Source organism: Portunus trituberculatus, chromosome 7 (assembly GCF_017591435.1).
Source record: "Portunus trituberculatus isolate SZX2019 chromosome 7, ASM1759143v1, whole genome shotgun sequence".
Classification (NCBI taxonomy): domain Eukaryota; kingdom Metazoa; phylum Arthropoda; class Malacostraca; order Decapoda; family Portunidae; genus Portunus; species Portunus trituberculatus.
Window position 1 is genome coordinate 5,781,544 of NC_059261.1, and position 10,000 is coordinate 5,791,543.

Here is a 10,000-nt window from a genome sequence, read left to right on the forward strand (position 1 = left end):
ATTTTAGGCCTTAAAACCCCAATCTGCAGCGCACCAGACCCCATCATTGATAGGGGAGAGCGGGGCTAGTTGCATCAAATTTTACATTTCCTTCTACAGAATTGTGTATAATTCATTCAAGTGAAATTCAGTTGTCGTATATAAATATGCTAGACCTCATCATCAAGTTCACATGCGTAGATATTAATGAAAATCATTTCTTATATACTTAATTTTGATATATATCTAAAAAAATATTTGATGCAACTTACCCCATCTGCGGGGCAAGTTGCATCAGTATGAGGGGCAAGTTGCATCATAAACAAACTATAACTTTTGAGAGTTTATTTAAATGATAAGAAAATAGAAATCCACAATAAACTGAACCGATGAACCTTAAATTTATTCATCATCAGATTCACAGTTATGACAAATATAATATATACCTCCATCTGTTCCCAAACATTCCTCATGAGACCATCCTCTGCATGTACTACATTGAATCCATTTCTCCCGGGGCCTGCTATTGGAATATGGTTCTACACAAATCAGACAATACCAGTCTTCGTCGTCTGAGCTGGATATGTCGTACTTTTCAACAGGTTTTTTGGATCGAACTTTGTGTAAAAACTCCTGCTTCCTTTTCTTGGTGGCTTTCTTTTCTTTGACATCATTCTTTTTGTTTTTTTCTTAATGGCTTCAGCAAACAGAGCATTTCTTTCAGGTGTGTCTGTTAATATGGCACTTTTACGTGCTTTTCTGCCTGTATTACATTTCTTTTTCCGAGGTGTTGCTTTTGGATGTGGCATGATTTTTTCTGGGCAAAGGGAAGACTCACCAACATTTGCAGTTTCAACTTGATCAGTAATGAAAGAAGCTACTGCTGGTTGTGGTCCTACTGCAGTTGAAGTGGAAGGAAGGGGTTCACTGGCTGTAGAAGAGGAAGGATGGGGTTCCATTGATGCAGAAGTGGAAGAAAACCAATGTTCATCTACCGATTTTGAAACCTCTGAGACATCTTGCATTGCTTTGGCCGCATCCTGTTCACATTGCTGCCTCACTGGGCGATCCGTTACTGAAGAGGGAGCAAACTCCCAGTCATCAAAGATATTTGTATTCAAAGGACTGATGCCGCTGACTTTAAAGCCACTCGTGATGTTAATGGGAGTTGAAGCTCTCAGAAAAGCTTTTTTTACTTGAGAAGGAATGTCGTAAATGGTCATTCTTTTTCCAGGATTATTCCGTAACCAGTCATTCTGAGCTGAACTCAGGTAACGCTTGAAAGGTCCATAAACAGACCTATCTAAGGGCTGCAACTTGTGGGAGCAGTGTGGAGGAAATGACAGCAAAACCACTCCATTTTCCTTGCATAATGTGATAACATCATAGTTAACATGAGATTGGTGAATATTTAGCAACAACAAGATAGGTTTCTCGACAGTTGCTTTTGTATGCTTAATGAAATGCTTCATAAACAGTAAGAAGTTATCCTGTGTCATCCATCCAGAAGGGTGACAGGCTCCAATTGATCCTTCTGGGCCATCCCTTATGAAATGATCATGGTAGTTTTTCCGTGGAAATATCAACATGGGAGGAACAGACCCTCCAATGGCACTGACAGCAACACAAAATGTAACAAGTTGTCCTCTCTCAGCTGAGGTAAGAGAGCCAACTTGCTTTGTGCCCTTAACTGCTACCACTGCACGAGGTTTCTGAACAGTTGTCACTCCACTTTCATCAGCATTCCATATGTCTTGAGGTTCAAATTTATACTTATCCATGAGAGAAGAAAGCTTGGAGAAAAATAACTCTACATTATGCTTGTTGAAACTTGTAGCTCTGGACAAACTTGTCGCTTCAGGTTGTCTAATTGAGAGTTCTTGTCCATGTCGCTTCATGAAACCTGAAAACCAGTCTTTTCCAGCATATTTATCATTGCGCCAATTATCAGGCATTTCTATCTTTGCTTCATTGGCGCATTTGAAAGCCAGTTCCTTGACTTCTCTCGGAGAAAGACCAAAATAAATTGCTGCTGCTGTTTTCAGATAGGATACTAATTCTTCTTCCTGCTCACATGTAAATACTTGTCTTGGTTTGGCATATCCTACATGTGTATTGTTTTTAGCAGTGTTGCCAGAGGTTTTGTGAATAAATCGTTGTAAGGTTGAGTAGTGGACACCAAACAGTTGTGCGGACTCTCTCACTGATTTATTCTTATTTCGAACAAAATCAGCAGCCTCCTGCATTAGTTGGGGTGTTGCTGACCCACGTTCAGTCTTTCTTTTGTAGTTCCGAACCATTTCTGAAATAAATAAAACGAGTTGAATGCATAAGAATAGTCTAACTATAATAATGAAATAAATTTACTAATGGGGCAAGTTGAATCATGATTCAACTTGCCCCGTCACGAATGATTCAACTTGCCCCCTCACAGCAACCAAAATTTGATCGCCAGCTAAATATATACTAACGGTCATTCTAATGCAAATTTGTAAGAGAAATAATTGCATATAGTACAGAATTATATAGCTATTTTCAAAACACTGTTACTATATATATATATATATATATATATATATATATATATATATATATATATATATATATATATATATATATATATATATATATGAGGTACAAGAAAAATTGTGAAATCGAAAAAAATTACTTACCAAGGCCGAAATCAGTAAATTTCTAAAATTCAAGAGCACTTGCGCAATCCACCTCCCTCTGCCGCAGCGATGTCCGCACTGGCCAACACACATTTGAACCGCCGGTCCGCCTGTCACCCTAATCCAGCCGCTGAGTTGCCAGTTATGCTCACTGATGCAACTTACCCGCGATGCAACTAGCCCCGCTCTCCTACATTTTCTACACAAGTACGTAATTAATGCAAAAAAATAAACAATTCTGGCCCTTAGAACTCCAATTAAGACTTCCATACCCTCCTTCCATCACTAATGCTAAAGATACAAAAATTCTGGCCCTTAGAACTCCAATTTGCAGAGCGTTAGACCCTATTAAAAGAAAACTAGAAAAAAAATAGAAAAAAAATGAGAAAGAAGAAAAGAAGAAAAGGAAGAACTAAATAAAAGAAGGGAGAATACTAAACTCTCTTTCCACTTTATAGTAATGCAAGAAATACAATAATTCTGGCCCTTAGAACTCCAAATTAAGACTACCATACCCTCCTTCCACCACTAATGCTAAAGATACAACATTTCTGGCCCTTAGAACTCCAATTTGCAGAGCGCCAGACCTTATTTTAATTCTCCTTCCACCAGTAATGCAAAAAAAAAAAAAAAAAAAAAAAAAAAAAAAAAAAAATTGGCCCTTAGAACCCTTGCAGCACGATAGACCCCCATCATTGATCACACCCATACACCAATATTTGAAAAAAGTACAACAATTTTGGCCCTTAGAACTCTACTTTGCAGCGCGCCAGACCCATTATACTCCTCTCACCAGTAATTCAAAATATACAATAATTTAACTCCTTAGAACCCCAATTTGCAGCGCGCTAGACCCTAAGACCCTATCATTGGTGCCTTTCCTGCGCTAATAATTAATGTGAAAGAGACAACAATATTGGCCCTCAGAATCCGCAATTAAGACTTTCATATCCTTCTTCGAGATCTAATGCGAAAGATACAACAATTCTGGCCCTTAGAACTCCAATTTAGAAAGCGCCAGACCCTATTTTAAATCCTTCCAACCTTAGAACTCTTGTAACATAATAGACCCCATCCCTTCCGTACACCAATATCGCAAAAATACAACAATTTTACTCCTTAGAACCCCAATTTGCAGCGTGCCAGACCCTATCATTGGTACTTTCCAGCGCTAATAATTAATGTAAAAGAGACAACAATATTAGCCCTCAGAATCCCCAATTCAGATTTTCATACCATTCTTCGAAATCTAATGCAAAAGATACAACAATTCTGGCTCTAAGAACTTCAATTTGCAGCGCGCCAGACCGTATTATATCTCATTCCACCACTAACACGAAAAATACAACAATTCTGCTCTTTATAACCCAAATTTGCAGCACACCAGACCCCAGCTAGTGACTCTAACCTTGAACGAAAGCTTAAAAGTGATACAAATGCTCACAATGCTCTACATTCACCACGAGGCTTAATTCCGCCTTTACTAACCTTGTGTCTTGGGCTTCTATATTAGTGCATTACAAAACGAGTACATATTAGAATGGAAGTCCTGCAGTGCATTTGTCGTAACATCATTTGCATCCCCGCCAATATCTAATACCTGACCAGAAGGAACTATCAACCTTTTCAGTACTACGCCGTGTTTTCTCATTCATTCTGGTGATTATTTGAAGATTTTATACAGCTGAAACTTATGTGGAGGATTAAAATTGTGAAGACTGTGGCCATTAATCTTCTGACCTCCATAAACCCTTCCTAATGTCAATAAAATGGTCTAATCGTACACAAATCTCAAGGTAAAAAAATGTGTCCCAGTATTGAAGGCGTTAACCCCCATCAGTATTATGCCATGTTTTCATATTTATTTTGGTTATTTAGTGATTTTATACAGCTTCAGAAACTCATGTGAGGGATTGAAATAGTGAAGACTGTGGCCATTAATCTTCTGACCTCCATAGACCTTTAATATCAATGAAGTGGTCTAATTGCAAACAAATCTCAAGGTAAAAATGTATCACAGTATTGAAGGAGGTAAGACTAACTAGTTACTACCAGTCTTACCTTAGTAAAAGAGAATGTATTACAATGCACCTACTTGTCTTATGCTGACGCGCCACTCTGCCACCTTGCTAGTATCTGCTTGCCTCTGTCTCGTCCCCTGCTGGCCTCTCTTTGTCTCTGCCGCTTCCCTATCCGGTATCTGCTTGTCTCTGCTTCGTCCCCTGCTGGTTTATGTTTGTTCCTGCCTCGCCTCTTGCTGGTTTTTTGCTTGCCTCTGCCTCACCCCCTGCTAGCTTCTGTTTGTCCCTGCCTCGTTCCCTGCTGATTTCTCCTTGCCTCTGCCTCGCCCCCTGCAGGTTTTTCCTTGCCTCTGCCTCGCCCCCTGCTGGCTTCTGTTTGTTCCTGCTTCACCCCTTGCTGGCTTCTGCTTGCCTCTGCCTCGCTTCTCTTTGTTTGATGTCCTTTCCTTGCTCTTTTTCTTGTTTCTTTATTCTTGCTGTCAATTCTTATTTCCATGTAATTTCTTCACTGGGTGCCACATTACACACCTCCCGAGGCGCCGTGCCCGGATCAAGCAGGAGTGACTGTACTGACGGGCGAGCCTCATCAATCCTGTGGCTGGTGGCTGCCTCAAGCAAAGCCTGTATTATGAAACGCTTTGCTCTCACCATTACGCTTTCCAAAGGCTCCAGTTAAGGTTATCGTGCTTTTTAAGAGTGTTTTTATGGTTCTGGTGATAGGCTAGCAAGATTTCTAGTTTATCAACCCCTTCAGTACTGGAACGCATTTTTACATTGAGTTTTGGGAGTGATTAGACCATTTTATTGACATAAGGAAGGGTCTATTATGGCCAGAAGATTAATGGCCACAATCTTCACTATTTCAATCCCCAACATGAGTTTCTGAAGCTGTATAAAATCACCAAATAGTCACCAGAGTGAATAGGGAAACACGTAATGATACTGAAGGGATTAAAAGGAGAAACTGTCTTTAAAGCCTAGCTAGTTGTCTCTGTGTCCTTGGAAAACTGTCGTAGCGAGAGGGGGTGTTTCTGAATACGGGCGAGTGACTCAAGGGTCCAGTCAGTAATGTACAGTACCTCCCTAGACGAGTACCGCGCGGCTCGCCAGGTCAGGTAGTTACCTCACAGCACTCACAGCCTCATCAGCTCCCTGGAGAGTGAGTGGCAGAGCTACGCGTGGCACGGGACCCGCCACCGCCAAGAATCGCGTCCCATTGTCGCCTCCCGCCCACCACTCCTCGGAGGCGCCTCCTGCCCTCCTCCCACATGAAGGCTACGGTTCACATATTGGATTTTACATTCCTTCTGCCATTAACTACGATAAATTAATACATACATAAATAAATAGATCAAGATTCTCAATTTATAAAAGAAAAAGTGAAAAAATAAAATCAATTAAATACTATTAAAATGTAAAAAAAAAAAAAAAAAAAAAAAAAGGTACATACAAATATTTCCCTCCTATCACTATTCATAAAAAGGATTCCCAATATTAATGAGGGGAAAATATCAATAAATCCCAGTTATAGCAAATCCATGAGGCTTTTCAAACTTCCGAGGCTCAGCAGCTAGGCAGGCTGACTGGAATACACTGGAACTCCTGCCACTAAAATGAATAAACTGATAAATAATTGTTGTTATTACTATTACCATTATTATTATCATCATCATTATTATTACCATTATTATCATTACCATTATTATTACTATCATTATTATTATTATTATTACTATTATCATTATTACAATTTTTCTTTTACCAGCCGTTCTTTACCTGCCATTTAAGACATAAGAGATTACTTTGACCTGCATGTAGAGCATTTGTCATCAATGAAATACACAAGCAAACTTTCACCACCTGTATAATGAGAGGTGTCTATATCACTCATTAAGACACATAGGTGAAACAAAACACCTGTGTACCCATTAAAATACCCATTAGGCCTCATTATACAGGTAACCCTTTGACACCTGAATAAGACCATACCTTTTAATTAAGATATACAGGTACACACTTTACCTGTATTAGCTCACCACCACTATTAATAACTCTTATTTCAATACCTGTGTGAAGTAAAGGTATTGAATTATACAGGTGAGCTTGTACTCTATTCCAGGTGTTGTTATTGCCAAGGTGAGCTAATTAACACCTGCATAGAAACCCAGTAATTAGATATACAGGGTAAAGTCTTAATGGCCTGTGTAGAATCCATTATTATACAGGTAAATCTTAACATCTATATAAAAACCCCATTAACTCATACAGGTGTACAAGTAACCCATTAAAAAACAGGTAAATCTTGAAATGCCTGTATAAGAACCCCATTAACTCATACAGGTATACAAGAAACCCATTAACACAGGTAAAATCTTGAAACACCTGTATTAAAACCATTAATTCATATAGATATACAAGAAGCCTATTAATAAACAGGTAAGTCTTGAAACACCTGTACAAGAACCCATTAATTCATACAGGTGTACAAGAAACCCATTAACACAGGTAAAATCTTGAAACACCTGTATCAAAACCCATTAACTCATACAAAGGCCATTTAAATATAGGCTAATCCCTTTAACACCTTTAAGAGGGAGTCAGGTGTCACTGTATCATCATTTTCATCACTATTCTCTCCTTCACAGTAGTAGTAGCAGTAGTAGTAGTAGTTGTAGTAGTAGTAGTAGTAGTAAAGTTAGTCAAAACATGAGTGTGGTGTTACTAATGAGTTTTAATAACAATGACTTGGTTTATACATTTAATAAGACACATCAGGTTTTCAAAAAAAGCTTATCTCTTACTGAGGGAGGAAAACTATGATTAAAGAAAGTCCTTAGTTTGTACTCTTCTTTGTCTTCATTCATCAGTCCTTTACGAACTCAAATAAATAAATAAAAGACGCGTTATATATATATTTTTTTCACTTTCCGGGGGTTTATCATCCCCTAAAAAACTGGAATATAACACAATATACTTTTTTTTTTTTTACCTTTCCATATCTATAAAACTGTTTCCTGCATTTTCCTTTTTTCTTTTATTTATTTTCTCATAAAAGGGGTAACTGAGGGAGGAGGGGGTGAAGACAGGAAGGGGAAAAACAGCACAGGGAGGGAGGAGGAGGATGTATGTATGTATGTATGTATGCAATGACAACTCAAAATCCAAGACAGCACATGAGACAAGCCTGCCACATCACAGTCCACCACCCACAACACAGCAGCAGCAACACTCCAAGGCACACACAAGCACGTCACATCAACACACTGCTCTCCCCACCCACTGAGATCTTCCTATCAACCTGCTAACCCTATTACTGTCACTCCTGCTTCCCTATCAACCTGCTACCCTATTACTGCCACTCCTTCACTTTCTAGGCGGCCCAGCTCTTCTATAGGACAAGAGCACACACTAAAGGGGCTAAAGTTGGCTAGGTTGGTTGTATTTTGAAATGGTTTACAGTTTTATGGTTTTAATCTTGAAATGCTTTAGTTTCTTATGGTTTTCTTGTGCGAGAGAAAATTTATGGATAGTACATTAGTTGGCATGGTAGCAGCAGTAGTAATAGTAGTAGTTGTGGTAGTAATAAGTGCTTTTACAAGTTATGAGTGAAATGAAGTCTTTCACTCTCATACTTAAATTTGCAATGAGTGAATGAGCGTGCCAGCCCCTTTGGTGTTGCCTGTACGCTGTGGTGTGCCTGTCACCCACACACAACACACACGCCCCATGAGTGGTGAGTGTTGGGTGGCAAAGGTACTGACCTAAGACAGACAGCATCAGTGGTCACTTTACTCCAGTAAAACACACACCATCTACACATCGCCTGGACATCATCGCCACATCACAACACATGTCATATCTCTTCCTCCTCCCTCTCTACCTTTCTCTCACACACACACCCTTCCTTTCACTCACCACCAGCGTCTTTTAGAAAAATACAAAATACAAATGTATCATCATAAGCCTGCCTGCACTGACCCTCAATTCACACTTCACCGTGTCTGGATACTTGCTAGTACTCAGGGAAAGATACTGTGTGTGTGTGTGTGTGTGTGTACCTGTGAACAGAGGAGAATGACAATGAGGGGCCCCTGGAGGCGGGCGAGGGCGGCCGTGCTGCAGCAGTCAATGTTCTGGCAACACAGGGGTGCTTGTGACAATGAGCGACACGCTGCCCCGCCCCACACAGCACTGCACAGCACTGCACCACACACACCACCACCACTACCACTACCGCACCACCACCACCACCACACCAGGGGGCAAAAATCAAGACGCTGTAACATGCTCTGTGTAATTATTGCAAAACAGGATGAGAAAAATAGGACTATTAAAATGTTCTGTACAGAAAGTCAATGTATATAATTAAAACTGTTATTCATAACAATGTAAAATATGAAATCTTACATTACAATAGAATCAATAGGGCCATTAAAGAATAATTTTCATGCCATAAAGCTAAAAAAAATAGATTAGGGTAAATTACAAACATTTTACATTGGTGATGCCGTGGGTGACAGGGAGCGGGAGCCCGGGGGGTGGGTGTGTACGCACCACGATCAAGTTCATAAAACGAAATGATCAGCCGGAGGACGATGCTCGCGTCTCCCGCGTCCAGTGGCGTCCCAGGTGGCCCAGGCAGCCCGGCCTGGCCCAGCCCGGCCCGGCGCGGCAGGAGTGGCTGCGGACGTCAGCGGGTGTCTGGAGAGGAGGAGTGCGTGAGGTGTTCCGAGAAAACGGCATCGTCGGGCACAGGACGTGGAGAAACAAACATCACTGTTAACGAGGTTGTTTGCAGTAGTGGTGGTCTATACAACAGATTACACTATGTACAATAAATACAGCCGGAGTTCACCTTGATAGGTTCTACACTTTAAGCTTCTAATTTACAGGATCTGCATCTACTTGCTGTCATCTATACAGAAATACACAGAAAATATTCACTTTGCTGGACTTTGTACATTTAAAAACATTCACCAATATATACAATCTACATTTACAATAGAGGTGCTGGTGTAAAAAAATGTGGGCGCCCCGGGGCGCGCGGCCGACAGCTGCCCCGCGCCGGGGCGGGCGGCCACACCACCGCCTCCGTCCCTGACAACACTACCAGGAGACTCTCTCACTGGGGGAGGGTGCACTAACCACCCTGAATCACACATCATTGCATTGGGCAGCTGTCCTCGGCGGCCGCAGCTGTACCCTACTGGCAGCGGCACTGACACTCCACCATGCTCGGCGCAGCACTAGTCTTAGTCTGTCTTAAGCAGCGTCGTGACGTAACGCAACGTAACGTAATAGCCTACAGAGTCTGCAGTGGGCGAAGTG

General features: G+C 40.8%; 2 protein-coding genes across 2 annotated transcripts in view; both read right to left on the bottom strand.

The window, feature by feature from the left end:
• Positions 1–309: 309 nt before the first annotated feature.
• On the bottom strand, positions 310–2,752 carry LOC123519900 (tigger transposable element-derived protein 6-like). Its single transcript, XM_045281557.1, has 2 exons — positions 2,652–2,752; positions 310–2,281 (listed from the first exon to the last, which is right to left on the bottom strand). Exon 2 carries the CDS (start codon positions 2,277–2,279, stop codon positions 528–530), a length of 1,752 nt encoding a protein of 583 aa, XP_045137492.1. The 5' UTR covers positions 2,280–2,281; positions 2,652–2,752; the 3' UTR covers positions 310–527.
• Positions 2,753–9,019: 6,267 nt separating this feature from the next.
• LOC123519902 (serine-rich adhesin for platelets-like) overlaps positions 9,020–10,000 on the bottom strand; it is a 20,725-nt gene continuing 19,744 nt past the window's right edge. The window contains exon 9 of the mRNA XM_045281573.1: positions 9,020–10,000. This exon is cut by the window's right edge and continues 507 nt beyond it. The gene's annotated coding sequence lies outside the window, so the exon portion shown is untranslated.